This window comes from Oxyura jamaicensis, chromosome 11 (genome assembly GCF_011077185.1).
Source record: "Oxyura jamaicensis isolate SHBP4307 breed ruddy duck chromosome 11, BPBGC_Ojam_1.0, whole genome shotgun sequence".
NCBI lineage: Eukaryota > Metazoa > Chordata > Aves > Anseriformes > Anatidae > Oxyura > Oxyura jamaicensis.
Window position 1 is genome coordinate 10,378,719 of NC_048903.1, and position 16,994 is coordinate 10,395,712.

The 16,994-nt window shown below is 35.7% G+C and overlaps 1 protein-coding gene across 2 annotated transcripts; it reads left to right on the forward strand.

The window, feature by feature from the left end:
* The first annotated feature begins 1,156 nt into the window (after window positions 1-1,156).
* On the forward strand, window positions 1,157-16,365 carry GPATCH1 (G-patch domain containing 1). 2 transcript variants are annotated; one of them, XM_035336722.1, is made up of 20 exons: window positions 1,157-1,370; window positions 3,188-3,322; window positions 3,626-3,711; window positions 4,147-4,307; window positions 4,656-4,753; window positions 4,900-4,958; window positions 5,280-5,522; window positions 6,351-6,498; window positions 7,234-7,313; window positions 8,314-8,518; window positions 9,112-9,399; window positions 10,153-10,334; window positions 10,641-10,768; window positions 11,024-11,157; window positions 11,509-11,732; window positions 12,371-12,575; window positions 13,623-13,733; window positions 14,189-14,313; window positions 14,694-14,839; window positions 16,046-16,365. In XM_035336722.1, the coding sequence occupies exons 1-20, from the start codon at window positions 1,289-1,291 to the stop codon at window positions 16,065-16,067; spliced, it is 2,862 nt and encodes a 953-aa protein (XP_035192613.1). In that variant the 5' UTR covers window positions 1,157-1,288; the 3' UTR covers window positions 16,068-16,365. The 2 variants fall into 2 exon arrangements, with proteins under 2 accessions (XP_035192613.1, XP_035192614.1); XM_035336723.1 differs by having other exon boundaries at window positions 1,205-1,370; window positions 10,156-10,334.
* Window positions 16,366-16,994: the final 629 nt, after the last annotated feature.

Below are 16,994 nucleotides of genomic sequence, written 5' to 3' on the forward strand. Positions count from 1 at the left end.
GTATACAAACACAAAGGCTGGATTAGAGCATACACCACTAAACTTGCAGATGTCTTATCTGTTAAGTGCAGGAGTCTCCCAAGCCTGCATTGTGATTTATTTTCGAGGATTTCAAGAAACTGGTGATCCTTGTTTGCAAAAGTTCCAGATAAATGGAATGCAACACTTTTTTTTTTTTTTTTTTTTTAATATTTATAATATGTTGAGGTTTTGGCGAGTCTCAGTCTTAAAAACTGCAAGGTTGAGAAATCAAATGAATCAAACTGACATTCAGGTTTTGGATGGGTAACACTGGGAGAAGACAAAATTTGTGTTTTCAACACTTAGATTGTCATCGATGGATACTTATTTGTTCTCATGTGGTCTTTATATAAAATATGTTTATATATAAAATTATAAAATATGTTATATATAAAATATGTTTAGTAAAAGCTTTCGTCTTGATACAAGCCTCCCTAAAGAGATGCAGATACCTGTAAATGTGGAGGGAGAGTGCTCTGCTCTGGGAGTTTGAACCCAAAGACTACTGCACTGATTCCTCTTGCACGTTCTTTTTAACAGAATCATACAATATCCCGAGCTGTAAGGGACTCATGAGGATCGAGTACAACTCCTGTCTCCACACGGGTCTACCCAAAAATTCAGACCGTATGATTGACAGCATAATCCAAATGCTTAAATGACAGGCTTGGAGCCTTGACTACGTCCCTGGGGAGCCTATTCCAGTGCTATTAAAAGCAATGTGGTCAAACAGATCAGGCTACTTAACGGCTCCAAATTGCAATTTGATGAAATCCCCATCTCCTTTGTTCATACGGATTCAGGGAGGTTGCTTTGCACCTTCATTTTAGACAGTACCATTTCATGGAGTTTTTGCTGTCCTTTTTGTAGCCCTTAGGCCAGAGGTATTTTGATAACAGGTCATACCTGGTGCATCGGATGTTTGGAGAATGTAGCTGAATGGCTATTACGTCAAGCGTTCGACTCTTTTTTAGCGTTATTAGTTGCCAAGGACACCAAGCGGCATTTCAGCCCATCGATTCGGACACACGACACCGCAGCCTTTTCTCCCTTTCCCCACAGCCTTCCCCCGGCCGGCAGTCTTGGCGGAAGGCAACCTCGCTGAAACAGCGGCGTGGCTCTGGGGGGACCTCGAGCGGCCGGGGCCGGCTCCGACACCCGGGACCCGCCTGACGGGAGGCGCGGGGCGAGGGGAGGCGGGCCCGGCCCCGGCCTCGCCGCTTGCCGTGGCGCCGCCTTGGCCCTCGCGGGCCGCCGTGCTGACAAGATGGCGGCGGCGGCGGACTCGAGCGATAGTGAGGAGGAGGATCTGGTGAGCTACGGCACCGCGCTGCAGCCCCTGCAGGAGGGTAAGGGACCCGTCGGGGCGCCCCGCGCCTCTCCCCGCGCTGCGGGGGCTGCGGGCCGGGAGGCGGCCCGGAGACATGTACCGCGGCCCTTGCGGTCGAGGGGCCCGGGAGGAGCGGCCCGGCCCGACTCGTCTCGGCGCCGCCGCCCGCCCCCTCAGGGCCTTGTTTTCGGGATCGCTGGGGTCTGTGGGCACAGGGCAGAGCTGCCTCCCCCTGCCCGCCGCCCTGGGGGTGCCCCACACGGGCCCCGGAGGCTGCCGGCCCCGGCTGTTGTAGCACACTTAACGAGCAGGGCTGGCCTTCCGTGTATTTTTAAAACCCTTTAGCTGAGTTTCGTGGTTCTGATGTTTCTGTAACGTCCCAGCTGGTGTTAGTTGTAAAATTTTAAAACCAGCGGGCAGTGATTGTTATTTTCGGGGCTGGCAGCCTGATGATAAAGATGGAAGTTCTGTTGCCTGGCAGAGGTTTGAAAGCACTAGGATGCCGTGTGAAGGTAGAAGATCACTGTTGTTTCTCAGGAACCACCATCCTGTGTTTTCCTTGTTATCGTTAGCCATGGCATAAAAACGAAAACAGTAAAATACCCTTGTGATTTTCAAACCAGACTAGACTTGAAGTAGCATTGCCATTCTGTTGACATTAAAGACTCACTTCATAAAAATCCTCCATGTCTTTGAAGATTGCCCTATCCAACGATTAAATATGACATTAGCAGTTTTTAATAATAATTTATTTCATGTTAAAGTGAGAAAACAGTTTTTCCTATCAAAGTCACAATAGGTAGCTGCAAATAAATGTTCAGTTTTTAGAAACTGAAGCTTCACGGGGTGCGGTGGTGTTCATAGGTGTGTATTTTTATGTAGCTTCTGTAGAATATTTTGCCAGGAGTTGTGCCTGAAGAGATCAGGCCCAAATCACCCATCTTTAATATTCATGTGTAATATTGGGGGTAGCTTGGTTTAAGTCAACAAAAGTGCATCTTTAAGAAATCTCTGACAAATAGCAGTCTAATAGTTTCAGTGGATTAATCCTCAGAGAAACTGTAATATCGCATATTATTTTCTGCCAAGCCTGGAACTCTTCTGTTCTCAGTAAATAGTAATAATGGTATTATGTGCATGAATGAGTTCGTACAAAAAGGAAATTGGTTAGGCCTTGTGAACATGTGAGTTTCTTAACACCATAAAATACATTTGAATCCCTTGTTCCTTCAGAAGGTTCAGTGTGGACTAACACTGTGTACGTAAGAAGCTTTGTTAGCTTCTCTTTATGGATGTTATTTATTTTGCGTATTATCTTTTGTGGGTCAAATAAAAGATTCTGTTGAAAGTTTATTGTGGTAGGATTTTTACTCTCAGTATATAAAATGTTATATAAAAAAGTCGCATGTGTTAAATATACCAACCAATATTAAGGAGAATCTGAGAGGTAAGTATTTAGCATTTCAAACCTTTCTAGTGCTTTGTGAATAGTTCTAAGTGCCTATGATATGTAGGGGAAATATTTACAGACTAGAGAGGTTATTAATCGGACAGGTAATTTATTAGTCTGACCGCAGGAAAATAAGTGTTTTCAGAACTAGTAAGAATTTCTATTTGAACACTTCGTGCTTTTGTTCTGGCAGTGTACATTAACAATGTATACAAATATTTAAAGTAGGGTGGGAATAAGTGTAAACTGCTGATGCTTTTTACTTCAGGGTGGCTGCTGTTCAGCCTAGTTCTTAATTGCAACGGAAGAAATGGCTTCTGGATGAGGCAGAGATTCCATTCTTTATGCAGTGTTGTGACTTAGTTTTGTGGTTTATCCGATTGTAGGTGAACGACTCAAAAAGCCAGTTCCTCTTCAAGAACAGACTGTTAAAGATGCAAAAGGACGTTATCAACGTTTTCATGGAGCATTTACTGGGGGTTTCTCTGCTGGTTACTTTAACACTGTTGGCACAAAGGAAGGTCAGATATCTTTCTGTCATCTGGGAAGGGTTATATGATTATTGTAATGTAACATCAGTGAAAATAAATTAACTGTCAAGCATTTTTTTCCTACTGTTTGTTATTCTTATATATTCTTAAATGTTTGTTATAGTAGTTGGAACAGTATTTTTGAAGATATTTCCCCTTCAGTTCTCACACTGTAGTCTTATAGATGTTCTCATGATGTGCCCTTAAGGTGTAAGGTTGAAATGTTTGAATTATTTTTAAACGCTACATTGTAGTTTACAGTACCTTACTTTAAATGGTTTACTTTCTTAAAAGGATGGACTCCTTCAGCTTTTATATCATCACGGCAGAAGAGAGCAGACAGAACCGTTTTTGGACCAGAAGACTTCATGGATGAGGAGGTACATTTAGAAATAAGTACATCTATTTTGGAAGTTGTTGCCATGACTGTTTTTCAGGCCATGAAAAAAAGACCTTAAATAGCAAAACTAAAGTAACTTTAAAATTACTTCATGTATAGAGTGTTATACTTCTAGATTTTGGGGCTGTTTCACTGATACACGTAGGAAGCTCCTGTAATCTCAATATTCAAAACTAAACAAAAACTTCAAACCTTTCACTTTATGAGAAAATATAAATACTTTTGAAGCTGTTTGAAATATAACCATTCGGGTTACTCAAAAATCAAACATATAAATGGCTTGAAAAATGTTGCCAATATAAGGGTCACATCCTGTTTTCTTTCCTTTACTATTACAGTAAGTTAACCTTTAAGAAATAACAGGAAAAAAATATTTTTTTAATATATTTTTTTCTGTTTTGTCTATATTTTCTAGGATCTTAGTGAATTTGGGATAGCACCAAAAGATATTACAACCACAGATGATTTTGCATCCAAAGCTAAAGACAGAATAAAAGAAAAAGCTAGACAGATTGCAGGAGTAGTTGCTGCCATTCCAGGAACTACTGCATTTGATGACTTAATAGGACCATCAAAGTAAGTAAATTTAAATAAAAGTTAATCAAGCAATTTCATTCACTTACAAGTGTTTTATTGCCAAGGCAAGTAATGTTTGATTAAAATAATTCATGAAGGAGAATGAAAGCTCTGCAGTTTTCCATTTTCAAAGTGGCCTTCACCTGGATTTTTGTTTTGTATGTGCAAACTTGTGCTAGGTGAGCACTTACAAACGGATACAGCATATACTCAAATGTTGATGCGTTCAGATTTGATTTGAAAGTATGGTGCAAAAACATATTTTCAAATGGTGTTGTTATATAGTACATTTCAAGGAATATTAAAATTGTGGTCTGAGTTTTTTGTTTTCTTTTGTTTTTTTCTTAGAATAACAATTGGTGTTGAACTGTTGAGAAAAATGGGTTGGAAAGACGGACAAGGAATAGGACCGCGAGTCAAAAGAAAGCCACGTAGGCAGAAACCTGGTAAGTTCAGTGAAGTTCCTGAACTCAGTAATAGAAAGTTAGTATTCAAAGACCCATTAAGAAGCTCATTTTAAGATTTCATTTTATTTGATATGTTTCTTTAATTTTAGAGAAATTTAATAAGGATGCTGTTATGTCTCTTACAGACCCTGAAGTGAAAATATATGGTTGTGCATTACCGCCTGGACTGTCGGAAGGTTCTGAGGTACTGTGCAGGCAAAAGTTTTTTGACTTACATAAAAATAACTTGTGTGTTAACATGCGTTTAAAAAAAAAGGTGCTTTTTAACCAGCACTTTAGTGTGCAGTTTCAAATTCTGTTGTTCGTAAATATTTATTACGCTTATTATGAAAAAGATTGAATGTAACAAAATTTATTCTTTTGCAAGCTAAGCAGGTGTAGTTCAAAAATAGTTTCATATATAGTTAAGGAAAATCAGGCTTAGTTTTATGTTAACTAAATATTGTAAAAACTAAATGTACAAAATTTTATTCATAGTTGTTCTTACATACTTTTATTGTACAAGGATGAAGAAGATGAATACCAGCCAGAGAATGTGACATTTGCACCAAAAGATGTAATGCCTGTAGATTTGACTCCAAAGGAGAATGTCCATGGACTTGGCTATAAGGGTTTGGACCCCACACAAGCTTTGTTTGGTGTATCTGGAAGAGAACACGTTAATCTTTTTGCGGGTTCTGAAGACCCAAGTAATTTACTTGGTGATCTGCAACACAGCAGAGGAAGAAAACTAGGTATCACAGGCCAAGTAAGATGTTGCTTAATGCATTTTATTAGTAATGTAATAAAATCTAAATGATTTTTTTTTTTCTTTGGGGAAAGCACATAGTCACTGTAGACACTGTATTGTAAGAAACCTTAAGTATGGTTTGAAAACAGGATTAGGAGTACCTTGTTTCTGTTAGTTTACCTCTTTAATGTGAACATGTGAGCAAATCCTTGTAACTCTTAACTGCTTTCATTCATTGATAGTGTTAAAGAGAAATATAAGAACAACTCTCAATGAATGATTGGATTGAGAAAATGCTTGTGTTACTTCTATTAGAAAAAGTTGATGTTCAGTATGTTTTTAGTTTAAACTTTTACTGAATCCTTTCAATAGTGTTGAATCTGCCAGTTAGAGGGATTTTTCTTCCTTCCATTTTATTTGTAGTTCTTATGTAGAAGGTGTGCTGTCAATTCATAGAATTTTTGAATTTATTTTATGTGCTGTTTTATGTTTTTGTTTTTGTTTTGGGTGCTTAACCTGCACTTAAACTGTAAATCTTATCCCTGGAATTAGGCTGCTGTCCTCAACCTCTTCAGGCCGAACTTAATGTCCCTTCCTGCTAAGGGAGTGGGATAAGTGGAATATATTTGCTTCTTCCCTGTCTCCTGTCACCCCTCCAGTTTTTACCACTTGTTTTTTTATGTAGTAGTACAACTTATTCCTAGTATGCATATATATATATAGGGCACCTTACATACTGTAGATGGATAGATACAGATGTAGATGTGTTCTATCATGTGACTTAAACCAAAAATATAATTTTCATATTTTTGAATTCCCATTACTTTTATTTAAAATATGTTACAGGCTTTTGGTGTAGGAGCTTTAGAGGAGGAAGATGATGATATTTATGCAACTGAAACATTGTCAAAATATGATACAGTTCTAAAAGATGAAGAACCTGGAGATGGCTTGTATGGCTGGACAGCACCTAAGCAGTATAAATCCAAAAAAAGTAAGAACTGTAGTTCTAACTAAAGAGTTAGTGTGATTTGTATTCAAAGCATCGTGTAAGTGTAGTCTCTCTTTACCAATTATTTTAAAAGGATTGGTATTTCCTAGCTGTGGTATCTGAAGCTTCGTCTAGTCTTATTGCAATATTCATGTGTTCCAATTCTGGAAATAATTTTAAAGTCCTACACTAATCCTAATTTAGACTAAAAACCTAAATTACATTTTAAAGGACAATATGTGCTGCTTTGTGAAATACAACATTCAATTCCACCGAAGAGGATTATGAATTATAGCAGCAAAATATGACCTAATACTTGCAAATATATTTTTTTAGATAGACTTGCTTATTTTCAAATGATAACATTTGTAAATTTTGTCTTGATACTGCTGTATTTTTAGTGCAATTTCTCAGTGCATGGAATGCTTCAGCAATACTTCTTTATATTAAGTTGTACGCAATTAATGCGCTTATGATGTTAGATGTGCATATAGTGGTACTGATGCCATACCAGTAGCCATGCTTGTTTTATAGGATTCTTTCTGTATTTCTAGTATTTTAGCTGTGTAATGCAATAGCCAGATTCATAATCCTTGAATTTAAATGAAAGGCAGAGAGAACAAGTAACTCCAATCATATTCTATCAAATGTACTGCAAAACGTAAAATATTCAGGAAAAAATGCTTTTTGTCAAACATATATGTTTTAAATATTGACAAACTCTATGGTCATTTGTAGGGTCTGACACAGAAGTTAAATATATAGGAAAAATCTTGGATGGCTTTTCCTTGGCATCAAAGTCGTCAGCGCCAAACAAGGTAAGCAGATGCTGACGTCTTTGCAATAAGAATAACATCCAAAGCAAAATTGACCCGTGCTATATGGATTTTACTGTTGCTCAATGTTTTTTTATTTCTTAGAAATTAAAGTTCTGGTAAGTAATAAAGACCGCTGGGTATGCTGAAGTTGTCAAACTAATGGATTAATTTCAACTTTGCATATGTACAGGCCTTGAGCAAATGCATTCTACACTACTTAACTGTTATTTTGAATAAAGTTGGAGGAGTGATTTGATTTAACTTTGCAATAAATAATGCACATCTGCTTTTAGATCTTTCAAATATAACATCCAGTTTTCTGTAAAAATCAGTCCCCAAAGTTCATCCACTTCACTATTTTGGTGACAAGTTAGTTTATTAGCTTTATTCATAGCTTTGTATCTTTTATTCCATGTATGTTTGTGTAAATTGGAATGATGAATGGAATTTTGTGACGAGGTCCTTTTGTGAATAAAGAAAGGAAGAAAGTTTGCGTGGTATATAAAATTGAATTGTGTAAGAGGCAGAGGGGTAACCTTTTGAAGCTTGTGTGCAGAATGTAGGGGAAAAGGAATTTGAGATACATGAAAATAAATAAAGCACAGAAGTACTCAATTATTCAATTAACTGACTAAATAATACGTGAATTCTGTTTTTAAAAGAGTAATTTATTAGTATTATCAAGAGCATTTTCTCAAATTAAAGCAATGTGTATTAAGACTGGATTATATTTGCTGCTTCTTGATGTATTTTCCTGTATTGCATAACTGTTATCTATTAACAATATAACAATTTGTTCCAAAAGTTTGTATTACAGTACCACTTACTGACTCAGTCTAAAATTATCAGTAGCTTGTGATGTCTCTTTCTACTGTTAGTTGTAAATTCAGGAATTTTTAGATTGAGGTGATCTTTCTGAAACACATTTCTAAGGGTTAAATACAAAGTTGTATCTTGCTTTTGGTTGTTGTGTTTTTTTTTTTCCCACTTCTCTGTAAAGATTTATCTACCACCTGATCTGCCACGAAATTACAGACCAGTCCATTACTTTCGACCTGTAATAGCAGCTGGGAATGAAAACTACCATTTACAGAAGGCATTAGAGGAGTCAACTGGAAAACTGGGGAGTGACACGACACAGCAAAGCAGGCATGCACTGAATGCGTCTCAGAGGAGAGAACAGCTAGGAGAGACCGTTCTGAAAGGTATTGACAGATATCACACCTTTGCTTGTTTTTTAGGTCCCTAAATTGAAAATTTGATTTAGCCTTGAACGCTATTTCCTACTGTAAAAATAGTAAATCTAGTTGATTAGCCAAAATTCCTTGTCATTGTCCATTTCCATTTCTACAGATGAACTGCTGATGTATCTGCCTGCATTTTCATGCACTTAAGTCTTAAAGAAGAAAAGCATGCATAGGATTAGATGTTTCTTTTTAGTGGCCTTATGAATTCGTAATGTAGTAAGTTGTGAGTTTCGACATTTTTCTCTGTAAAAATGAGGTGTCACTGAAATATGTGGAAATTAACTTAAAAATGTCTTGTAAATATGGCATTTATATCTACAATAGTAAACTTCGTAAAAAGTAATATGCAAATAGCATAAAAATGCAATAAAACGAATAAAAACCAGTAGTTTTCATTTGCCATTTCTGCTGTTATACTATGTTGTAACTTAAGAGTATTTTCTCTGAATGTGTGTATGTGTAGGCTTTTTTCTCCACCGTGTAGGCTTTTCTCCACTGAATGGTCAGAAATAATTGTAATAATTTTTCATTTCTACTTCTTTGGGTTTTAGGTCCAGCTCGTTCTGTTTTGGATTATCTGTCTGAGAAAGATAGAGAGAGACTCAAAGAAGTGAAGCAAGCATCTGAACAACAAATGAAAGCCAAAACGTTGCATCAGCAGTCACAGAATAGCAGATTCCAGCCAGCCTCCCCAGATGATGCTTTTCAAAAATGGCAAATGTTGTTGGGGGGGCAGATAGCAAATGCTGGTTCTAGTGACTTCAAGCCATTTGCAAAAGATCCAGAAAAACAAAAAAGATATGAAAGTTTTGTGAAGAGTCTTAAACAAGGAGCAAAAGGTAACTAAGGAAAGAAATCCTGACGTTTTTAGTTTTCTTTGGGGGAAAAAAAAAATTGCAATGTTTAAGAATTTTTTAATGACATTTAATTGTATTGACTTCAGTGAAACTGCTCAGCAGTTTAAGTGTTAACAAGACATGATTTTAGGCATTGCATTTCATAATTTGCTGTAGCAGAAGTGAAATTGTAAGGTATGTTCTGCTTAGGAAATGTTATTTTTTTTTCATTTGGCAAAGTAGACTTCAGCTTTTGCCAGTGCTGTAATCTATGTATGGAATGAGCAGTTTCATTTAGTTTGCTTCTTTGTGAGGAGTAGAACTGACACATCCTTTAAAGGCCAAAAAAAAAGCAGTTGTCACATCAATATAGCAGTTTTTGGCTCCCTCTTTCACCTTTTTCCCAAATAAGAGAGGGAAAATCAAAAGAAAAGCCACACTACACTTCTGGAGGAGATAGGAATTGTAAAGTGAGTGAAGTAGTTTACATTTGTCAGAGCTTGTTTTGCATGTTTGGACATTCTGACAGACACTACTGTCAATTAGATTTGGAAATTTTCTTCCTAGAAGAATCGGCTGTAAAATGATAGCATAAAGTAATTCTTAATAATACAGTTGAGATTAATACTGTCTTTAAACCGAATACACATTAAATACTTTCAGGATGCTTGCTTAATATCTTACTTTTTTGCTTGAAAAGCAGCAAATATAAGTAAGCTTTAATTTCTGCTAATTACTTCTCTCTTTAACTTATAGTAGATACATTAGAACGTCATTTAGACCCAACTATGACAGAGTGGGAACGAGGAAGAGAACAAGAGGAATTCTTCCGTGCAGCAATGTTCTACAAGTCCTCAAACTCAACCCTGTCATCCAGGTTTACCCGGGCCAAATATGAAGATGATGTTGACAAAGTTGAAGTTCCTCGGGACCAGGAGGTATATGCTGTTCCTGTCTTTTTAGTATGCTGAAGTTATGTTTGTTGCCTTTACCCTGACTTTAAAAACTCTTTTTCTTTAAAACTTTTGTAGATACCACATCAATAATGTTTTGTTGCTCTTCTGTTACGTAAACCTTTGAAAACGTTTGCTGCAAACAAAGCAGTGATTTGTTAATCTATATTGAAATATTTGTTAGTGTTAGTGAATTAACAGGATAGTTGTCCTGTTAATTCAGTAAGTTAATTCAACAGTTAATTCAGTAAGTTGTTACTTATCTAGGAGATAATGTTTTGACTTTTTCAGAATGATACTGATGATAAGGAAACTGCTGTGAAGATGAAGATGTTCGGCAAACTCACCAGAGACAAGTTTGAATGGCACCCTGAAAAGGTGTTGTGCAAAAGATTTAATGTTCCTGATCCATATCCCAAGTAAGTTGATTGATAAAACATACTTATTTTTAACACTTTTTTAAAATTCTGGCAGTTTGCCATATGCTTTTGAAAAATCTGTCTTGATGTTTTAAAACCTTACAGAGTTTTAATTGGCCTCATTAAACATGGTGAAATCACTTCTGAGAAAATAGTATGCATTTTAAGAATTACTGTAGCTTGTTGTAGATAATATGAGGCCTTATTTTTCTATGTTGAAAACAATAATCATTTTTTTTTTTAACTTCCCCATAGCTCTTCCATCGTTGGTTTACCAAAAGTGAAGAGAGACAAGTATTCTGTATTTAACTTTTTGACTCTGCCTGAGCCTTCCACATCTGTAACTCAAGAAACAAATGAAAAAAAACAACAGAATAGCAGTCTCAGCAGTAAGTTAGTTGTTATTTTTTTCATGTAGTTATGAGGTAATGGTATAGAAATGCCTGTCTTTGTTATGGAGAATGAACTTATCCATAAATTCATTATTTTATTTTTTAATTCAAAAAGACATGAAATTTGAAAATAAATGCAATAAAATCAATTCAGACATAAAACCAAAAATCAATACAGTTATGATAATTTTTTCCACCTAGAAGACCTTTATAGGTCAGATATTCATTAAAAAGATTTTTAAAGTATCAAACCATACTGAAGAAGCAGACTATTTTAAAATCAAGTAGGTCATAAAATGTACTATAATTTAGCATGCAACTGATTTGAATGTTTGGGACTTTTTTTAGAACCAAAGAAACCTTCTAGATGGGACGTATCAGATAAAGAAAAGGAGAAAAAAGATTCTATCAGTGAATTCATTAGTCTTGCTAGATCAAAAGCTGATCTTCAGCAGAAGCCACCAGTGCCAGCAACAGAAGAATCTAAATCAAAAGCTGATCTTCAGGAGAAGCCACCAGAGCCAACAACAGAAGAATGTGGAACTAGGGCAAGCGAAACTCTTCCCAGTGAGGTGGGTTCCCAGTGGCGTTTGGAACATAAAGGCAACCCTGAAATAATGTTGGGTAGTACATGAATTGGTTTAACACAGACCCGTTTGCTGAAGGGCCAACTCAGGATAAGCAAAGAGAAAGTGAGATTGCCTTTGGAAGAATTTTAAGTTTATAACTCTGAGGTAAAACTTTCACAACATACAAGGACAGCAAATACAACTATCTATACTTGAAGTAGCAGCTCAAAAAAAATAATAAAATTTAGCTCCCAATTGGGGAGTTAAATGCAGTCCCTTACACCACACAAAGAATACATGTATTTTTTTCTGCTTTGAGTGGAGGAGGGTGCATACTTTGTGGAGAAAGGTGATGTTTACCCTTTGAATAAATTTACTTTGAGTAGCATATAAGAGAAGTTCAAACTAATGAGTAAGAATTTCTAATATCTTGAGATCAATTTTCAGCTTTGTAGAGCACAAATTGCAGTACTCTTTAGAGGACATGAGTTTAGCAGTGCTTCAAGGTTTTGGCCTATCTATTGTGATATGTGATTATTTTGTAAATACATCTCAGAATGTTTGAACTTGCTGTATTGCTCAACTTACCAGATTTTTAGTTTCTTTAGTGTTTAAATATGGTTTGTTATGCTGTTTTGCAGGTAGCTGATGAAGATAAAGATCAAGAAGAAGAAAGCAGACCATCCATGGACTTATTTAAGGCCATCTTTGTGAGTTCCTCTGATGAAAAATCTTCTTCCTCTGATGAAGAGAGTGAAGAAGAACAGCAACCAACTACTTCGGTAACAGATCCAGAAACCTCTAAGCAAGTTAATCTACCAGATAGTTCCTCATCTAATGTACAAGGTAGTACTTAATGCATCTTTATTTTTATAAACATCTTGTAAAAAAATTCCTTTATGGATCAAATACTCTGGGACTGCTAGGACAGTGCTATACTCTGGTGTAGCTCCTCTGGCATTGGTCTATCTAGGCATGAAGAAAATGTGAATAGTACAGCACTGAGTAAGACCTTGCATGTTAGTGTAATTCCTGTTGCCACATGTCTTGCAGAGATTTTACAAGCAAACTGCCCTATAGAACATTCTTGTTAAACAGTGAGGGGGGGAAAAAACATCTAAGGTAAGGGCGGACATACAGGGAAACTTATATCCATAATAAGTCATAAGATAACCTAATAAATTAATGCTATCTTATGGTGGATATTTGACCAGTTCAGAAATAAATAGTATGCATTTATTTAATAAAGTCACTTTCTAAATACTGACACTCCTGTAAAATGTAATGTTAAAACAATTTTATTAGGACATCAGAAGGTTGCATTTTATTTATATTCTAGTTATAAAAGTTGTCACAATAGTTCTATGAGAGAGAAAAGATTGATCTCTTATGTTACTAAAATTCAATAAGTGGGCTGTAAAATGTTCCTATAGTTTCAGAATGTCATTAAATTAACAAAATGTACAATATATTTAGCTTTCAGTGAAAAAAACTTTTACATTCTTTCATAGTTGGTTCTGTTAACATCTGTTAGTTTTTATGAACTTCATAGATGATGTAGAGTCTGCTTTTTGTGCCAAGTAGTGTAAGAGTAATACTACCTTATTAAATAAAAGCAAACGTACTGATAGTAAGTAAATTTTAATTGTATAATAGGTTGATTTTGAATTAGAAATATATATTTATATGTTGCAGTCTTTTAGGATGTCAGCTATGTAGTTAGCCAAGAAGACCCACAGAGATATAAGATGCCAATCGGTTTGCTTTCTTAGAGGTTTTTAGAAAGTCTGCTTTAACTTTTTTCAGCATTTCTTGACAAAAATGTTTTTTTTTTTTTTTTTTTTTTTTTTTTCTTTTGAATAAAGAAGTCTTTGTTTTGTTTTATTTTCATAGACAATGTGTCTGCTAAAGCTGAGCCTGGTGTTTCTTTGTTGCCTGCTTCAAAGGAGGAACTGGATGCAGCAGAGGAATTTGGACCAAAGTTGCCCCCAGCTTTTCCTTTTGGTAGGTTCTATAGATTTCTTGTATATGAATTCTGCATGTTGAAGATGTAAGATATTTGATGTATGACATTTCTCTTTAATAAATGTTTGTGAATAGCTACTTCACCCCTTAAATGTCTGCGCTGTGTCAAACTGGCATCGACAAACACTTTGTAGTCATGCTGTGACAGACTAGCAGGAACTTTTTTGCCTGTACCAACTTTGTTGTAATTCCATAGAGGCAGTGTTTAAAAAAAAATATGTAATGAAGATACAGGGTGAGAATTGCAATTTATCTATTGATAGATTCCTAAGTCCTTTAATTACAAGGTTACAGTTAGAATTTTTAGACACTTCACATCCATTTGAACGCTTAAATTTTTCTTTTAAAGCAGATTATTAGATTAATATCGAAATTAATATAGAATTACCTTTTTTGCTCATGCTTTTTGTTTCTGCATGTGCTTTGTGCTTTAGGTCCTACTTGGCAACAAGAAACAGCGGTGCCAGCAAGTTTTCCAGGGCCTAGTAGGAAAGAAAAACATAAAAAGAACAGAGATAAACAGAAGACTAAGAGAGAGCGCAAACATAAAAAGGAAAAGGTATTTATCCAAACAGTTAACTGATTCTTTGAATTTCAGAATTCTTTCTGCCTCTTGAATTCTTATACATTCTAGAAAATAAACATACTGGGACTGGAGCAACTCAAGTGTTTTCTCAGGTGTTTTGAGACTGGAACTTCAGAATACTAAATTGTCTATCTAGGGTGATGCTTTTCCCATATATACAATGCAACTGTAGATAATACTATGGGTAGTTTAATGTTGTGTAAATTTCCTGTTTCAATTAAGCTTGGACCCTACACTGAAATCAACTTTTAGAGATGTTTGCTTTTTTTGTTGTTGTTGTTGCCTTTCAGAATAAACCAATTCTTTCAAAATGAAACCGTAGCGTAATACGGGTTTGTTTCTCCTTTTTACAGAAGAAGAAACATAGGAAACACAAAACCAAAGGAAAACACAAAAATAAAAAATCAGAAAGAGACAGCAGCTCAGATACTACAGACAGCAGTGACAGCCTTAGTGATATAGATACCACAGGCTTGTCACCCAAAGAGCTTCTAAAAAGGTAAACAGCTGACTGAAACATTTACAAGCTTTTCAGTGGATAACTACTAAAACCTCAATTTATGAGGTGTCATTTTAGTAAAGCTGTTTGTAGCAAATACGCATCAGCCAGTCTCTATCTTTTAAAGCCTGCTAGTTTGTAATGTTTCCTCTCTTTATGAAACAAGTATTAGGTATCTTAAGCTAGAGGATAATCAATTTTAGGATGGAAGCCTCTTGAGATAAAGGGCACTAAATAAACAGTTCTGTGCGAGTTAATGGAATTTACAGTTACGTGTAACTGATACTGTGGAATTAATTTTGAATGAGTTAAAAATCGAACAAGTACAGATGGTGAGTCATATTCTATTTGTCTACTGTCTTTACTTGGAAACATTAGAACCAATACCTGCTTCAGAATGTTTTGACTCTGCTTTAGTTTGTTGATAATCAGCAAAAGAACCAATTCAAATAGATCTACTGTGTGGCATTGACACTTAATATAAATCTGTGCTTCAGCAAGGAGCAGTGAAGCAAGCAGAATGATGCTTGACTCGTGTACATGTCTTCTAAATCTAAACAGTGGTAAATGTCCTGTTTAGATTTTTATAAACTAGAGACTTGAACATAGTGCCAGCAGAGATGTGAAAATAGGAAAAGAACAGTTTGTAACTTAATTTTGCTCAACACTCAAGTACACTACAAACAAAAGTAACTGCATCTGTTCAGATCATAGTCAAGTTAAAAAGCATCCCATATGGAACAGTAACCACGTTGGATTCTCTTGAACTTCTATTAGCTGAAAGACAGGTCTCTACACATTTGTTGGAAGTATCGCATCTAGATATCCTGGCAAAATTATTGTGGTCTAGCTATTATGTGGAATGGGCATGTACAAAGGGGAGAAGGCAGCACTGCAAAGGTCTCTGCCTTCCATTTCTTCAGAGATTCAGTTGTGTATTTGTATTTTTGTATTAAAAAGTCAAGGTACTTTTCCTTTTGATTTCTAAATAGCCAAAATATAGTTGTGTGCATTTTGCACAGAACAGTTTGACTTTGTTGTACAAGCTGATATTTCATAGTCTTTGCTTATTTTCTTCAACACTGAGGAAAAATGTTTTTCTCATTTATGTCTTTAAGTTAAGGTTTAAGAAATGGCTCAAGTAATTATTCTGAACGTTGCATGTTACTATTCAGTCTAACTTTTCTTTTTCTTTCTCTCTTTTAGATTGAAACAACTTCAGTATTGAAGAAGTAGCTTGTTTTCTTCAGTGCTGTGTGACTTTTAATATCAAATTTTTGATCTCCTCCATGATGGTAGATCAGTTATATATTGTATACTTTGAAGCATTGTAGATACTGTATTCATATTGAATTTGTCTGAGAGTAAACGTGTATATGTTTATTTTGTGATGCTTCATAGGATTGAATTACAAAGATTATGGAATGTTGAAAGATTCCTTCTGTAAAGCATAGTCTGAAATATTGCAGGCTCTGTTTTAATTAACACAAAACATGATATTTTAATAAACTAAGTATTACATATCATTTTTGTACAGTAAGTCATTGCATAAGACCTCTAAATTATATTTTTGAGGATGTGTGGGAACGGCACGAAGCTGTGGCAGGGGAGGGTCAGAGGGGGCACGAGGAAACATTTCTTTACTGTGAGGGTGGTCAAATGTTGGAACAGGTTACCTAGAGATGCGGCTGATGCCCTATGCCTGTCAGTGTTCAAGAGAGATTTGGACAATGTGCTCAGGAATACGTTTTAACTTTTGGGTAGCCCTGATGTGGGCAGGCAGCTGGACTTGAGCTTTGAACGTTCCAACTGAATTGTTCTATTTTATTCTAATGCTGGAGGGTAATTTTTTGTCTGCTTTAGTTCTTTAGTTTTTAATTTCTTAATTAAATGTAAAATTTGCATTGGGTATGCCTATTTTTTTTTTTTTAGTCTAATGTAGAAATTAAGATCGCAGTCTTCCAGTATCTGGCTGTACTTGAAGTTACTTTTACGTCTCCTAATTATGTATTGCATTTGCTATAGAAGATCTAAACTAGTAAGTTGTTGCATTGACAAAAATTAAGGTTCCATTAGCCTTAATACCTTAGTACCAGATTAGTGCTCTAAATTATAATCTGCATTATTTGGCAATGTTAAGTAATTACTATTAAAA